Consider the following 16,951-nt stretch of genomic DNA (forward strand, 5'->3'; position numbering starts at 1 on the left):
TCTGTCTGTGAATAAGGATGCCAGACAAGATCCTCAAAGTCCTTTCCAACTCTAAAATATAAATAATATCCTAGTGGATCTGAGGAAAGCTGAGGCTTTAGCAGCCAAATTTTCTTCACTTTAAGTGGAAATAATTCCTGTGTGGACAGAGATTATGACCCCTTTTCAAGAATAAAGTGGTATCTGACCATCCCCACTCTGCTTACCGAGCTGCCCCCTGCCAGCCCCAAGCCTGCTCCCACAGGGCCCTGCACACAGCGCCCAGGGAGTGGGCCACCAACAGACTCCATGTCTCTTCTCAGAGCCAGTGGGGAAGGGTCCCCAGGTGGTGGCAAGAGGACTCGGCAGCGCCTGGGATTTCCTTACCACCTCGTCTTCATCCTCCTCCTCGGGCTGTGCTTTGGGTCTCAGAACTTTCAGAGTTGCCCCTTTAAACAGTTCATCGTCTTCATCCCCAGAGAGACTGAAAAATCAAGAAGATCAAGTCAGAAAATGCTGTTCCTGCTCCAGGCCACAGTGCCCACAGGCTCTGGGGTGAGAGGCCAAGAGCTGTGGTAACCACCCAGGAGATCCCATCTCTTCATGGCCTCCCAGTGCTCTGGACTCCCTCCATGACCTGCAGCCAGAGCGAGCTTGTAAGGCTAACTGATCAGACCGCATTGCTCTTCTGCTTAAATCCCTTTTATAGCTTCTCGTTGTACATAAAGTCCAAACTGCTAACAGTGACACAAAATCTCACGTGAATTGGTCCCTACGGAGTTTTTCGACCTCAGCTTAACACCACTCTCCTCCTATTTACTGTCCCTCTTTTAGCTCCTTGATTGTGTCACGTCCCCTCCTTCCGCAGGGCCTCTGCACATGCTGTCCTTGCTTTCTGCCATCTCTCCCTCCCGCTCTCGGCAGGGAAGGCTCCTTTCCAGCCTCAGGTTTCAGTGTAAACGTGACCTTCTCAGAATCCTTCCCTAACCACTCAATCTAAAGTAGAACAACTCCCCCTTTATTCTCTATTATACATCCTGTTTTGTTTTGTTTTTTAAGCACTTATCATATCTTTATAGTATATAAGTATTTGTCTTCCCCACTAGACTATAAGCTCCTTAACTCAGGAACCAACTCTGCCTTGCCTACCACACTATCATGGGGCCTACCACAGAACCTGTGACATAGTAGGTATTGTTGAATAAATACACAAATGAAGGAATGAATAAGTGAACCAGTGAGTCAAGTCAGTTTCTGAGGATGAGTTGCCAGCCCTGGAAAAACCAGAGACAACCTCCACACAGCCACCTTGTTCCTGAAACTCTGCTCCGGGGCACATACCTGGAATGCTGGGTACAGGGGGCTGCTCCTGCAGCTGGAGAACCTGCCTCTGGGTTCGATAACTCCTTGGAGGGACCAGCGGAGCTAGTGACAGCCTCCTCTTTCTTGAGTTCTGGAGGCTGAGGCTCTCCTCCTGGACTTTCAGGCCCTAAGGCCAGTGGGTTCCCCTTCTCGGGGTCTGAAGTCAGGGACAGTCTCGGGGAGCTTTCTTGCTCCCCAACACAGGGATTTCCCAATGGGCTGGCAGCAAGTGTTTCCTCACACTCAGAGTCCACAGTTACAGGGCCCGGAGGCTTCGGGGGAATTGAAGTCGGGGGCCCCAGAGCTCTTTGGGAGGGGATGCAAGCCAGTTCCGGTGGGAGGGAATCACCCTTCATCTCCGAGAGCGCCTCTGCTTCTGAGGGCTCCACTTCTCTTCTCTGTATTTCATCCTGGGGACAGGAGAGGGCCTGAGGAGGCAATGGGAGCGCTTCCTCGACTGCATGCTCTGACGACCCCATGGAGGACTCCCGCCTCTCCCTATTCAGGGCTGCTTGAGACAGTCCAGAGCTGGCTGAGACTGACTGCTCCTGGGAAGGTCCTGGAGGCCGCTCCTCTCCTCCTTCCTCTTCTTCATGGCTGCTCTCTCCCTTCTCTCGCTCGTGCTGGTTTAACAGCTGAAGAGTCACCATCTGCTCAAAAGCCAAGGAAGAGGAGATGGTCACTGACAGGAAAACAGCAGCCACTCCTAGCCCTGCAGTCCTTACTGACACAACTGGTCATCTAGTTCAAATGACTGCTTCTTCCTCTCATAGGAGACTGCCCATATCTGTCCAGATAAAAGTCATTCCAGGCATCCCAATTACTGACGAACCGTCATGAATAATTTTTTATTGATGATCCCTTAGAAGGTACTTAGCAACAAGATACCCATTTCAATGCATCAAGCAACCACTGGCTGTACCTTGATTGTATGCATGATGGTTCCCAGAATGGTCCTGCCATCGTAAGATTCCTCCAGTTCAAACTCTCCCCGCAAGTCATGGAATACCTGGTTCATGATCTTCTTGACCTGCATGAAGATGTGGGGAGAGAAAACAGTATCAAAATGCAAGCTGCCAAAATTAAGTGGTAAGGGATGCATGTAAATTCCAGAGAGGGGTCTGCAAGGCTTGAATGAAGCCACTTAGAACTCTGCAGAGGAACACAGCTGGCCATGAACCTCTGAGACACTGCAGGCTGTCACTGTGGCGAGGACAATGTTAAATAATGAGCAGCACTTGACAGGAGGGCCATCAAGGACAGGGAAGCTGTGGTACATGTGCCCAGGGCCGCATTTATTGATGCCTCTCTCCCACCGCGACCACCATTAGAGCTGCCACGGGCTAGGAGATGCTGGGCACACTGTCCACTCCTCTCCCGTGATGGAGAGGCACTTCCCACATCTGCCACAACCTCAGGATAGGGCCCTTTGGGGTTTGACGCCAAAGTGACAGGTTCCAAAGGGTTAATTTTTACTTAAGTCAGACAAGTATTATCTGTATTGCTCAAGTTAAGAAAAAAGTTATCAACACAACAAACTGGCCACATTCTTTCTGAATACCTGACATGCACATTCAATCTCTTGAGATGACACGGTTTGCTGCTTCTTCAAAATACCAGCTCACCTTCTCTGAGGGGTCAGAAGCAGCAGCTTTAACCCCAGACATCTGGGACTTGTTCTTCTCCAGGTCCCTGAGGTGGTGTTCGTTTTGCTCTGTCAGGGCTGTGACTTGGGCCTGGAGGGCTGAGCACTGCAAAATGAACAGATGTGGCTATGCCCTCGGGAACCTGGACTAGAGGTGAAAGTCAGGAACCCCAGGGCGAGGAGAACCATCTAAGAATCATGTGTTAACCTCACAGGGGTTTGCTGCTGTCCACACCAGCCACCCCCACTCCAGGCCTGCTGACTCAGAACATTCTATTTCCTCATCACTCAGTCTCAACTCACAACTTCTCCTCCACTTTCCCAACAAGGCCATTTGCCTCGTTCCTAATCAGGTCAAGAATAAAATGAAAAAAGAGGGGTATAACTCTATTCACACAGCGATATGAACACTGGACATGAGAAACGACCTATTCACTTCTAAGACTGCCTGCCTCATCTCTGAATCACAGATTTTCAGCTGGCTACTTGAAGGAGAAAATGACCTCCAGATATGGGGACTTTCACAGCATGGCCCTAAGCCATCTCCTGTCTCTCTCGTCTTATGCCAGATGGCCCACCATCCCCACGCTCCATCCCATCGGTGCCTTTGCCCAGCATTATCTGCCGCCTTCTCCACCTGACCAAAGCTGCTTGTCCTTCTTTGCTCTGCTTCCCTATGCACTTCCTCTTCTGGGCCTCACAGCACTTAATGCTTCTCTTTCTTTCTCTCTCTCCCCCTTTCTTGACTGTGAGGTTCCTGAGGGCAAAGTTCTTTATAAGCCCTTCTCCTAACACATTGCCTGGAACACAACTGGCATACAATAAGTATTTGCTTAACATATGAAGGATCAAATAATAATGGAAAACATGTTCCAGAACACTATGCTGCTTTTTCTTTTTCTAGGTCACTCACCTGTCAGCCCAAACAAGTATGGGAAAGATTACCGAAGAACTAAGAGCTGAACAAGTCTGGTTTTGTTTTCAAGCTATTAACATCTTTTAGGTTCAAAAGGATCTACAAGACTCAAACAACCTGTTTGCCTCAAATTAACTGGGCTGCCTACGCCCTCTGGCCCAGGAAAACACCTACCTTTTCCTGCAGCTGGAGCAGCTTCTGCTGGTTGGCATCTCTCTGCGCACACACCTCCTGGTACTGCTGCAGGTGTTCATCCTTGGCGGAGGCCAACAGATGTTCACACTTCGCTTCCCACTGGGTCTGTAGCTCAGCCTGTACTAGAGACAGCTGCCAAGAGAGAGTAATCACCATACCTGGGGGATCCAGTCACTCCTAGGGAAGCCCATCTTTTATAAGGCAAAAAAAAGTAAGCTAACAGCCCAGATTTAACAGGGAAACAACCGTCTGAAAGACCTTGATTACTTTGAAAAATACTCCAATCAGATAAAGGTGTGACTGTCCAGACAGTCCCTAGAGGGCAGGGCAATAATGTCATCATACTTTTCGGGGTCCGGCCCTCAGCTTCATAGGTTCAGAAGAAACGTTCCTGTCAAAATTCCCAGAGGTGATCAAACTGAGGGAACCAATTCACTCTAATTAAACATACAAACATGAATTTATGAACTTACAAGGAGGAAGGCTGCTGTCAAATGGACGAGATCCGGCTGTATCCTGACACTCTCCCTGGTTTACCTGCCTGATTACCTAAATAAATCTCTTCTTTTCAAGGATGATAATGTGCCTGAAGGATGGTGTCTGGTGGTTGACGACACTGGCCTTATCATGTTTGGAATTCTTTGCCCCCCCCACCCCATGTTTTACTTATATAACTAAATTTTCACTAAGCTTTAAAAAAGGAAAGAACATTCTCCATTTGACATCTGGCTTATCTGCATATATCTGGATTGCCTTCTTCCACCTTTCTCCAAAGTGAGAGCATCAACTATGAGAAATGTCAGCCTAAAGAATAAGGAAGCAACTAGAAGCTTTTCTGAGTCCGTCCTGGCTTCCTTTTATTTCCAAAGTGCTTCAGTTTTCCATTACCTGCTCTGCGGTGGCCTGGTCTGTGGACACCCGAGCCTTTTTCAAGAGCTGTCGAAGTTTGTCCAATTCCTCCTGGTAGGACTTGCGAATTTCGTCTATCTCCTCTTCAGCCTGACAGCGCTCTTGAGCTGACTTCTTTTTCCTTTCTGAGAGGTTCTTAGGAACAAGAGAACCATCATCAGCTCTAGCTGTTTTATAGAGGATAAATGAGATGGTGGTGGTGGTGGCAGTTAACCTCAGAGTCCTTATTTCATTTTTAAAAACAACTCAATTTTTAGTTTAATTTTCCCTATATATTTAACATTGTTGGCTACCGGGTGAGAAAAATTGTGACAAGAAGAAGGGAAACAAGAAGAGTTTTATCTACCATTCTATTAAGAGATGGGGAACATCTGAACAGTGGTGAGGAACAGGGAAGTGGGTGGACACCCTGCTGGTAGGAAAATTAATGGATATTCTCTCTTTGGATGGCAGTTTGGCAGTCCTGTGAAAGGACTTTCAAAATACACAAACCCAGAAATTCGACAAATTATAATTTATCTTAAGGAAGCAATAAATCATCTTTACAAAGATTGTGTGTTACACATAGTGGTCACTGCACTGGTATCTATAAGAATGAGATACAGAAAACAGCCAAAAAATCAGAAGGAATGGGTTTTTAAAAACCTAATAAAATCATGGAAGAAACTGGAAATGCAGACCAAGATTTATCCCCTAAAAAAGTGCTAAGCCAAAAGTGCTTTACTAGAGGGTTTTACTGAAACCTCAGAAAATTATTTGTTCTTTTCATAGTTAACCGTTCCAGAACATATAAAAAGAAAGAAATAGTCCCACTTTGTTCAATGGGGCTAGTATTACTCTGATATTAAAATTTTAACACAACAAAAGATACTACACATAAAGTTAAACAGCAAATGAGAAAAATATTTGTAACATCTATCACTGACAAAGGATTAATACCCTTAATAGCGTTTACAAATCAAACTAATATTACAATAGGAAAGAGGGCAAAGGACATTAAAGAGAGAATTCACAGAAAAAATACAAATAGGTATTAAACATATGAAAGCTTTACTACTAACAAAAATACATAGTAAAACAAGATAGCATATTTTACCTATCAGACTATAAAGATTAGAAAAACTGATATATGCAGAGTTGGAAAAAGTACAGAGAAATGGGTTTGCTCACGCAGTGCTGAAGTGTAAGTGAGCACACTTCTTTGAGGGTAATCTGGCAATATTTATTTTAAAAATGTAGATGTGTAGCATTTCCTCTGATCCAGCAATTCTAATTCAAGCAATCCATTTTATGGAAATGCTCAAATGAATTCACAAAAATAGTTATAGTACAAGGATGTCCACAGCAATGCTTGAAAAAATAGAAACAGAAATATCCATCAATAGGCGAATAAATTAATGATACAGCCTCACAGTAGACTACTATGCAGTAGTTAAAAAGAACAATCTCATTCTTATTAGTACATTGTCCATGAGATAAAAAGAAAAGAGCATTAAACATGATCCTACTGTTAATGAATGATATCACTGTACGTTTTGTGTATTATGTTTTAGTGAGTGTATATATGTTTTATACACAGAGTCAACAATCTGGAAGGATAATCATACACAGTTTATAGTTGGTACCTCTAATGCATGAAATTAGCAGGGAAAAAGAAATTTTATTTTTTATTTTATACTTTTCTGTATTATTTGCATTTGTTATAATGAGCACATGCTACTGTTATTTTTAAAAGAAAAATACAATGTTTATTCAACAGTTAATCCTGGCCACTTGGGTCCAACAGAGCAACTTCGGTTGTAGAACTTACCTTCTCCAGAGACTCCTTCTCAGCTCGAAGGTCAGTCAGCTCCTCCTCCAGGGACGTCATCTTAAGTTCCAGCTGTCTCCGGCTTTGCTTTTCACTCTTGAATTTGGACTGTGCTTGCTCAGAGGTTTCTTGGAGCTCTGGGATATACGAGCAGAGAGACTCGGCTGTAGAAGCAGAGCTGCGGTGGGCTATACAGCATCCCAGCAGCTCCTTCAGAGCTGCACTCCCATCTCCCCATCCTACCACACAAGCGTCTTCCACTCACTTCCTTCAGCATCATTTCACTGACCAGCAATAGGTTTACCGAGCCATCAACTGACTCCTCCACCAACCCATATTTATCTCTGTAAACATGTGTCACCTTCTACACATACCAAACGGAAAAGAAATGTTCCAAGCAGTCAGAGACCACCTTCGAACATCACTCCCACAATTCCATTTCAGTCACCATCTCAACATACCACACAGATCTTTGTGTATTAGTATTGGTCCAGGCCCTTTCTCACTGCCTGGCGAAGATATTCTCAACTTTCTTGGTAGCTCAGACATTCTACCAGGAGTTTACTTTCAAAACGTCCCCTCTCAAATAAAGCAATTTGGCATATTTCTTAAAATATAACACATCAAAATTAATTTTGTTTGGAAAATTTTTGAGACCCTTAAGGTGCTCTTGCAGAAATTATCCTAGGGCACCACACAAACAGAAGAGGATATCTGTATGACATTCAAATCTAAGACTATCCCTCATGGGTACCCATGTGATGCTCTAAAATGGAAGGGATTTATCTTCAAGGTATCAGTTTACCAAGTGACATCTGTGTTTTTTAGCTTTCTTTTCATGCAAGTCAACTTGGCTTCTTCCCGACTCGGCTGCTGCTCCAGCTACACCCCGCCCACTGGTCCCATCTGTGCCTCCCACATTTGTTTCTATACACTGAGGCGGATGAATCAACATGCTGGTCTTCACAAATCTTCACTCAAATCCCCATGTCTTGAGCAGCACCTCTGGCCGGGCACTGAACTTACACTAATTTGGAGGAAAGGACTTCACAAAGATGAGCAAGACGCCATCTTTGCCCTCCAGAGGCTTGCATTCACCAGGAAAAACAGACACATAAATAGCACTTATCAAAGGCTAACTCTGCTAATGGTCATCATAATGCATTCAGAGACAAGAAGGATTTTAAAGGAGATCAAATATTCTAGAAAAAACTGGGAAACTTTCTGAAAGAGGCATATTTTGGAGAGAAGTGAAGGTAAGTATTAGTGACGGTGAGCACACCAAGTCCAGAGAACAGGAGGAATAAAAAGCAAGACAGGAACTGCAGGATGTGCTGAAGCAGCAGCAGGCTGATTAATAAGCCCAGAGCCAGGAGGAACTGAGCAACGGAACAGGAAAAAGCCAAGCTGGAGAGGCCCTGAGTGCCGGGCTGAAGGGCTGCGATCCACCCTCTAGGAAAGAGGCAACCACCACAGGAAGCACCTCCTCCTGAAGTGTCGACTTCCACTGAGCCACGAGTTCCAGGAACACACGAACTCGTCCAGGCCTGTGAGGCCAGTTACAGTACCAAAGATACTGAAGGCGACACTCTCCCAAACAAAGCGGAACTGCGGCCACTGATCAACTCTAAATGCACAGTCAGTTCTGTTGTTGTCCCTTATGTCAATCATGTAGGTTTACACTGGTCCACCTTGATTTTTGGCTCAGTCCTTCACAAACTTCCTGAGCGTTATGCCAAACGGCCTGGGAGGAAGGAAACTGCTGAATTCCTTAAGTTTAAAAGGTCAAAGTCCCAGCCCCTCCACCATGGACATACCCGAGAGCTCTGCCTGCAGTTTGGCAAGCTGGCCCCGGAGGAGGTCTGTCTCCTTCAAGCTGTTGGTCAGCTGCAGCTGCAGCTCGGTTTCCCTCTTTTGGTGAGCAGTCATTTTCAGCTGCAGATGAGAGACCTGTGCGGTGGCTGCTGCTAACTCTTCTGTCACCTTGGCCTGAATAAGTAACAAAGCATGATGTCACTTTAAACATGGGTGTTCCTTGTCTCTAAGTGAAGACCTGACCTCACATACTCCATGCTGACTGAACCGGTAGGAAGCGAGCTCAGGCCACCTTCAATCTGTATTAAACCAAAATTACGCCTTCATAATCTGCAAAGTCTCTGACTCAGGAATTCCTTTGCAGAAATTTGTCCTTAGGAAATATTAAGCAAGATTACAAAAACCTGCTACAAGGATGTTCCATACAGCACTGTTTATAGTTGAAAAAGAATGAAAAAATGCTGAAAAATGGGCTTAAGCAAATTATGATACATCTATCCTATACGCAAATATTAGAATGGTGCTGTGAAGGAACAGTTAATGGCATGGGATACAGTCACAACCTACTGTTGTGTTACCAACCTGATACATGAGAAATGGTATTCTTGCTGTTTTCTAACTTTTCTACGAACAATATGTATTTTTTTAATAAGAAAAGGATATTTTAAAATTTAAACTGAATGCCTCCACTGGCAACCAACTTCTGAGTCTATAATTTCTCCGTAGTAGTACTATAATGTAAAGATCAGACACGTGAGAGTAATTGCTTTGGAGGTTCTTAGAAGAACACAGCAAATAAAGAAGGGAATCTTTCAACTTTTTTGATTGCTCAATGTATTTTAAATGATGCTCTGTACTAGCCGAACAGGAGCTGATGAAACCAAAATGACGACCCTGGAAAACCCTCTAATGATATTCTGTGTATTAAGGGTGATGATACAAATGATGATGACAAGAATGGTCAATAAACAGGAAGGGTAAACACATACCAAACACCACACTCGCTGCACCTGCACTGATGAGACGACAGGAAGGGCCATGAGGGGCTGCTCCACTGCCGACTAGTCTGATTTTTGGACAGCCACATATTTACGGGGTTGGCCTGTCTCTCCTGTGCTGTGACACTGCTACCACCCTACTCCTCCTACACTATTATACTTGACACACAGTGTTACAGTTGTCCACTTTCTTATGACACTGGTCCCTTCTTAGGGTATTGACTGTGCGCACCACAGTTTTAAACTTATTTATTCCAAAGCCTTTGTAAGTTTTCTGGCTTTCATTCAAAATCCGATATTTTGGTTCTCCTAAAGGTGGGGAAATAAAACAAATTAAAACTGTATATGAAATAAAAAGAAATATGCTATGAATGAGTATCTGTGAGTACAGTGACAAAGACTCTCTCCGGGACCAACCTTCAGGCAGGCTCCTCTGAGCCCTTGACCTTCCATCCTGTCTTCGGCCTGACCAGGCCCAGTTTTAACACAAATCCTGCTGAGTCAGTTTAGAGAGAATCTCTCCCTTAGATATCTGATCACGTTCTTCATGCCCCACCTTTGACAGCTAAGGCCTGTCTTTAGCAAGAATCCTATTAGGTCAGGTTAGACGAATCCCCCCATCCATGATGTCTCCTCTTGGTAATTTTCCATCCACTGACCCCCTCACCCTGCTCCTTAGCTATAAATCCCCCACGTGCCCTTACTGTATTTGGAGTTGAGCCCAATCTTTCTCCCCTACTGCAACAGTCTTGAATAACGTCTTCCTTACTCTTTTAATAAGTATCAGAATTATTTTTCTTCAACAATATGCCACCTTTAGAGTGAGCTCTACGACACTTATTTTTGCTGTTCAGCAGCCTCAGGTTTTCACTGTTAAACACAGAGGACAATGGCAGCTAGAACTTCCAGAAAGAAGAGGGGTTTTCATCTGCCCCAAGTAGAATAAGTTTTACTCACTGTCCTGCCCAAATGGCCTAATGGACACTGAACTAACACAATGCTCAGAGAGCTCTGCATCTACTCGTGGCTCGAGAGTTCACTAATATCGAGCGAGGACCACTTGCACAAGGGCTTGCAGAGGCTAAGACCACTGGAGGGGATGAATCCCAGAGGTCAGGCAGTGGGATGATGGTCACTCTCTCACCAAAGGACAAGCAGAGTGGAAAGTCACTCAAAAGCTCTTTTTATCTCAGGTCCTTATATAGAAAGGCCTATTAGAAGCGTGAAAAATAATACTCTCAATCAGACACGCATGTATGTGCATAGAGAAAACAGTGAAAGGATGAATAATACATTCACAATGGTGATCTTTGAGTGGGAGGATTATGGGCAAATTATATTTTATGCTTGGTTACCTGTATTTTCTAAATTTTCTAGAATGAACAGATACAACTTTTAGAATCAGAAAAAAGTATGTGTGAATACATATATGTGTGTGTATGATTCTAATTTTTTTAAAAAGTAAAGGTTGGCAACATCAAGTCAGAAAGGAAAATACCAAAAACATACACGATGGATGGGATGGCTGCCTGGTTCCCACCCTGGGTCAAATTCTGTTGTTGACATGGAGAGCTGGGGAAAGAAAGCAACAACAAGAACCACCAAGAATTCGGAAAAACAAGTGAAAAAAACATTCAAGTTAAAAGCAGAAAAATGGTACCAAAGAGAGACCGTAAAGTGACAAAGGAAAAAGCTGACTGGAAGTGAGACCCTGGGCAAGTCTTCTACTCTTTCTGGGCCTCAGTTTGCCCTTTGTAAAATAGGAAGGTTAAACTAGATGACCTCTAAATAGCTCTTCCAGTTTTACCATTAGCCCATGGTTTCATGTGGAAATATTAACTCTGTCAGAGAGAAAAACGATTAATTTCATTTGCCATATCATATATTCATCGAGCACTTAACCATAAGTTTATGAGTTGTGTTTGAAGGCAGAGAACTGCCTCCAGGGATGAAAGGACCTTAATTAGCACCCTTTAAGAGGAGAGACCACAGGGAAGACTGTTAAGTAATTAAGAAATGGATCAAAAGAAAAACAGGGGAGAGTCGAGGCTTGCAAAGTTTCACTGAAATAAAGGTGAGCAAGCGAAGCATGTGGTACTTGGCATCTGACTCATCAAGCACAGTCATACTCAGCCCAGGAGATGCTCTCCAACAGACATGCGTAAAGCATGGCGCCGGAACCTAGTGGGGGGCTGACAGATGTTAGCTGTTATTACTGTTGTAACCACTGCTGTTTTTGCTATTACAAACAAGAGCATCTACCAGGTTCAATGCACTGTGCCAGACGCTTTTGGAGTTTATCAATATGAAACATTTGGGTGGATTAATAAGCTAATTCAGGGGGTTGGCAAACTGACCCACAGGCCTGCAGCCTGTTTTTGTAAATAAAGTTTGAATGGAACACACCCCACTGATAGTCCACATGAGAATCACATGGTGAACTGACTAAAAACAAAGGCGCCCGGCTGCCACCTCCAGAGATTGTGGCAAAAGGAATCACTGACAAGAGTTGTGACTCCTCCCTGGCTGTGTATCAGAATCAAGGGGAGTTTTTCTAAGTTCAGATTCGGACCTTGGCTAAATACGTTGAATTAGAACCTCAAGGTGAGGTTTAAGAATATTTGTTTTTAATCAAGCTCCTCAAGTGATTGTGAGGCAGCCAGACTGGTGTTTGGGAACCCACTGATCTAGAATAAGCTATAGTAATCATTTTAGACTTGAACAGTAACAGCTAGATGAAACAACATATTTGGGTACCCCTGCTAGGCCTAAGGACTAAAAAAAAAATGGAAGAGAGAGAAAATAAAAGTAGAGGAAGGAGAAATAGCAGTAAAGAGTGCATTCAGTGTGGAGTGGTGAAATGACTCCATTACTATTTAATGATACCAATGTCACAGGCTGCCGATCTTGGCCTAGACATTAGAGGTCAGCCACAACAAACGGGATGGTGAAAAGTAGCAATGGGAAAGAATCAAGTTGAGGACTGGACAGAGCTGGGCAGGGCAAGGCATTGCTTATTTGAGGATAAAGGGTCAAAGATACTACTTGCCAGGATACTTGCCAGTTCTCTACTTGCGGAGAGAACGCAAAGAATATTAGCATGAGGCAGAAGTAAGGAGTCCTCATCATTACCAGAACATGAGAAAGCAAGTAAACCCCACAAGTTACACAGTGCGTTCCACCCAACTCTTCACGTTTTCAAAAACAATTCAAATACAAAATATAAACTATTTCTCAAACCTCTGGGAAAACAGCAGATGAAAGGGTTGAGAAATGCCACTTGAGAAGTGGAAGCCCAAACAGGGAATCCATTCCGGATAAACAGTGTCACCGGAGCAAAGACAGGAGGAACGGGCTTCAGAATCAGCTGATCCCCACCCAAGACCGACTAGAGTCTTCCTCACAGCGACTCCAGGAAGAGGTCAAATTTCCTGATTCTAAACTGACTGAAGTCAAACAGCAGTACTTTACTGTTTTTAAAAGACTGGCACCTGAGCCAACAACTATTGCCAATCTTCTTTTTTTGGTATTTTTTTTCTGCTTTTCTCCCCCAAATCTCCCCAGTACATAGTTGTATATTTCAGTTGTGGGTCCTTCTAGTTGTGGCATGTGGGATGCCAGCTCAGCATGGCCCGATAAGCGGTGCCATGTCTGCACCCAGGATCTGAACCCGCGAATTCCTGGGCCACCGAAGTGGAGTGTGCAAACCTAACAACTCGGCCACAGGGCCAGCCCCAAACAGCAGTACTTTAAAAAGCTCTGGCAGACTCAGATGAAGGAACAAACTAAACAACCTCAAATTTCACTAAAAACACTTGTTATGTGCCATAACAGGAATTGTCTGACTAGTTTCTAAAAAGCCGTATAATTCTTACCTCAATTAAATTACTCAGATGAGTGATAGTTTTTGAGTCAACTCATTGCAAAGCGTATTATAAAACAGACTCTGGGTGGTAGATATATTGAAACCTGTCAGAAGATATCTAGTTCTCTTCCCAATGATGGCAAAAACTCTGCTGAAAGCAGACTGGTAAGTACGTACACAAGCCCACTCCTTAGCTCTACACATCCTGACGGGCTTTCTCTCCCCAGTTACTTTACCTTCTCCTGCTCAGCATGCAATACTCTTGCCTGTGTGTTTTCTGTGGCTGTTTGAAGTGAGTTGTTCCTCTTCTCCATCATCAGGTTACTCTGCTCAACATATCTGAAATAAATAGGGGAAAAGTCAACATTTATCAAGCACTGAATGTATACCAGGCACAACCCAATGCACACTCAGTCCTTACAACACTGGCTCCTATATCTTCATCAAAAACAATCTGAAAGCATTTGGTTTTCCTTACATCTGCAGCCATCAAATTTGGAGGCAGGAATCTGAACCAGAGGTGAAGTGATTTGCAGAATGAAGAGGAGAGGAATTTGAAGCATGTGTGGTATGGGCGGGGTGGGCGGGGGGGAGATGAGAGAGGAAACAGATTGGAGTGAGGCTTCAATGAAGAGGGGAGAAGAAAAGAAAGCCACCCCACACACAAACACAAACACCATGTGGGAGACAAGAGACATTGGAGAAGAGAAATACAGGAGAATGGAGTTTTTTTGTTTGTTTCTTTCTTTGTTTGCTGGGTAAGATTCACCCTATTATGCGACAACTAATATCCATCACCAATCTTCCCTTTTGGCTTGAGGAAGACTCACCCTGAGCTAACATCTGTTGCAAATCTTCCTCTATTTTGTATCTGGGCCACTGCCACAGCATGGCCACTGACTAGCAGCGTAGGTCCCTGCCTGGGAACTGAACCTGGGCTGCCAAAGCAAAGCACACCAAACTTAACCACTAGGCCACCAGGGCTTGCCAGAGAATGATTTTTTAAGTAAATGCTATCTGCTGTGCCATGTTCCCTTGACTCCCCCATAATCTTCAGAAGGAGTTATAAAAATTACAAAATGCTTGGGTTTTATATGGAAATCAGTGAAGTTCTGGTTGAGTTCTGGTTGATAAAATAGAGTCAGCCCACAAAGAAGAGAGAAGAGTTGACAGAGTATTTCTAAGAATTTTCCAAATATTATCACCACTTTTACACATGAGGAAACTAGGGCCAGCAGGAATAAAGAAAATGCCCAAAGCATGTAACAAATGAGGAGCAGAGCCGGGATTCCAACACAGGTCTGCCTTACATCGCAGCCTACTGAGTTCTTTCTACTGAAATAGCTCTCAGAAACATGCAAGAATTCACGTGACAGGCAGGAAACAGAAACAGACATACATATAAACTTCCCTAAATAAACATGTTTGTTTAACTGGGGCATTTACAAGTTAAACCGTTTTGTCCGTCTTAGCCAGTGCCCCGTACCTGTCATTACCTCTGATTTCGTTCAATCAGTTCACTAATCTTGTCGTTCTGTTCTTCTATCCGACTGCTCTTTTCAAAGATCTCTTGCTTCAATCTTTCGTTCTCCTATAAATTCAAAATATATGATGTATAACAAGTTTTTAAGAGAAAAGTGTCAGATAAAAGGGAATCAACTTGAACTGACAGGGGACACTGTTACATATTTTGAGACAAAAAACTAGAACTTATGTCCACAGAGACATAATACTTAAAACAACACATCAAATTATACCTGATGGATACAAATCACTATATCCAATAGATTAAACATAGAAATGGCTATAAAATGAATCAAAATTCTGAAAGATCGTCAAAAAGAAATCTTTCCTTCCGACCAGACAGTGATAAGTTACTTGGATCAAATTAAGCCATAATGGATTTTCCAGAATTTCCCAACTCAGCATAGCATTTATCACGTGCTCTCTGCTTTGGGAGTGGAGGTTTTAAAGAGTAGCACGTCTTGGGAGACTAAAGGGGCAAGACCTGCACGCTGAGTGCTCTGTTCTCAATCACTCTCACCTGAACAATTCGTTGGATGTTGCTCATAATCATGCTTGTTTCCATTGTGACTGACATGCTGGGAATGAGCAGGGAATTGCCAGCACTACGCTTCTGTAACTCATCAACCTGCAAGAGGGGTGCCAGAAAGACTTTGTGAGAAATTTTTAAATGAAGAAATAGAATTTACCCAAAATCTGACCACTTTTTTGAGGTGACTACCCAGTTTCTGAGGCAATCTCTAACGTAACCTAGAGTTTTCTTCTGCTAACTGGATCCCAATATAATAACCAACTTCTAGGGAAATAACTACTAACTACTGTGAATACAGGAAACTCAGGAAGAGTTTACCAAAGCCCTGTTTGTACCCCCGATCACACCCCCACTTTCAACATAGCCCCAACCCTGACTCAGTCACCTTAGTCATGAGATGATCCATTTTATCAGCCACTTTGCTGACTGCCATTCGAATTTCAGTGTTATGTTGCCGGGCTTCAGTCATGAGAAATGAAGCCATGTCACCTGATCCTAAACAGACAGAAACCAAAAAGGAACTTACAAAACTGGAGCAGAGGATATTGTATGAGGCAGCCCTTTCAGCAGAGGAAAGAAAGAAATGAACATTTCCAAATAGTAGGAAATGCTGTAGGTGATTCACACTGTCAGGAGACATAGAGAAGACAGAGGCACAAGAGCTCCAAAGTTAATACCTAAGCCATGCACCTGCAAAGTGCACGAGGGATACAATCTGGTCCAAGGGGACAAGATGCCCACTTTGGTCTGCCATAGCACAGATTGCTTCTCCATTCATCCAGCTGAATGCCAGACATTGTACCAGCTACCAGCGATAGAGAAATGAATAAAATATGGTTCCTGCCCTTGGCAAGCTCACAGTCTGGTGGGGAGACTCACAGGTAAACAGATCATTACAACAGAGTGTTTTAAGTGCAAAAAATGGACCATGTACAAGGTACAAAAGGAGCACACAGAAAAGCCAGATTAACTCTTTGGTGACCCATATACACATTTAAGTCTCTGGGAGGAAAGGAGGAAGGGATGGTGACAATCAGGGAAGGCTTCGCAGTGGAGATGGCAGATTTGATGGTTTCCCAGATAGAGGAGGGGCAGGGCTTCCAGACAAAGGCTGCACCCAGGAAACCCTTACCACTCCAGGACCATAAATTATGTTGTAGGATATATGTGCTTCCTCCTACCACTGTCCTAATACCAAAGGTGGTTACTGTGGCGAAGACAAGCTGCAGAACAAGAAGGCAGGCTACCATCCCAGCTGTTTACATTTCATTTTATCCTTTAACACACGACAACCTCACTTGTCCACGCATGTAAGATATCTGAAAAGTTACCCAAGTAACTGTTCACAACAGTTCCCTGTGGTCAGGGAGTTTTCATGATGGGGGACAGTAATTTTTTACT

The 16,951-nt window shown here is 43.8% G+C and overlaps 1 protein-coding gene across 4 annotated transcripts in view; it reads right to left on the reverse strand.

Annotated features, from left to right (window-relative positions):
* FKBP15 (FKBP prolyl isomerase family member 15) overlaps positions 1-16,951 on the reverse strand; it is a 53,167-nt gene that overhangs the window by 2,850 nt on the left and 33,366 nt on the right. For 2 of the 4 annotated variants that reach the window (XM_070251132.1, XM_023628676.2), the window contains exons 16-27: positions 15,936-16,045; positions 15,539-15,646; positions 14,991-15,085; positions 13,761-13,833; positions 8,634-8,805; positions 6,817-6,953; positions 4,986-5,141; positions 4,077-4,229; positions 2,967-3,092; positions 2,264-2,371; positions 1,321-1,991; positions 367-463 (exon numbers count right to left, since the gene is read on the reverse strand). In XM_070251132.1, the coding sequence (XP_070107233.1) occupies positions 367-463; positions 1,321-1,991; positions 2,264-2,371; positions 2,967-3,092; positions 4,077-4,229; positions 4,986-5,141; positions 6,817-6,953; positions 8,634-8,805; positions 13,761-13,833; positions 14,991-15,085; positions 15,539-15,646; positions 15,936-16,045 (2,006 nt within the window). Of the gene's footprint in view, positions 1-366; positions 464-1,320; positions 1,992-2,263; positions 2,372-2,966; positions 3,093-4,076; positions 4,230-4,985; positions 5,142-6,816; positions 6,954-8,633; positions 8,806-13,730; positions 13,834-14,990; positions 15,086-15,538; positions 15,647-15,935; positions 16,046-16,951 lie in introns of all 4 variants that reach the window. The other 2 variants (XM_023628677.2, XM_001488995.5) reach the window with 1 other exon arrangement.

Source organism: Equus caballus, chromosome 25 (genome assembly GCF_041296265.1).
Source record: "Equus caballus isolate H_3958 breed thoroughbred chromosome 25, TB-T2T, whole genome shotgun sequence".
Classification (NCBI taxonomy): Eukaryota; Metazoa; Chordata; class Mammalia; order Perissodactyla; family Equidae; genus Equus; species Equus caballus.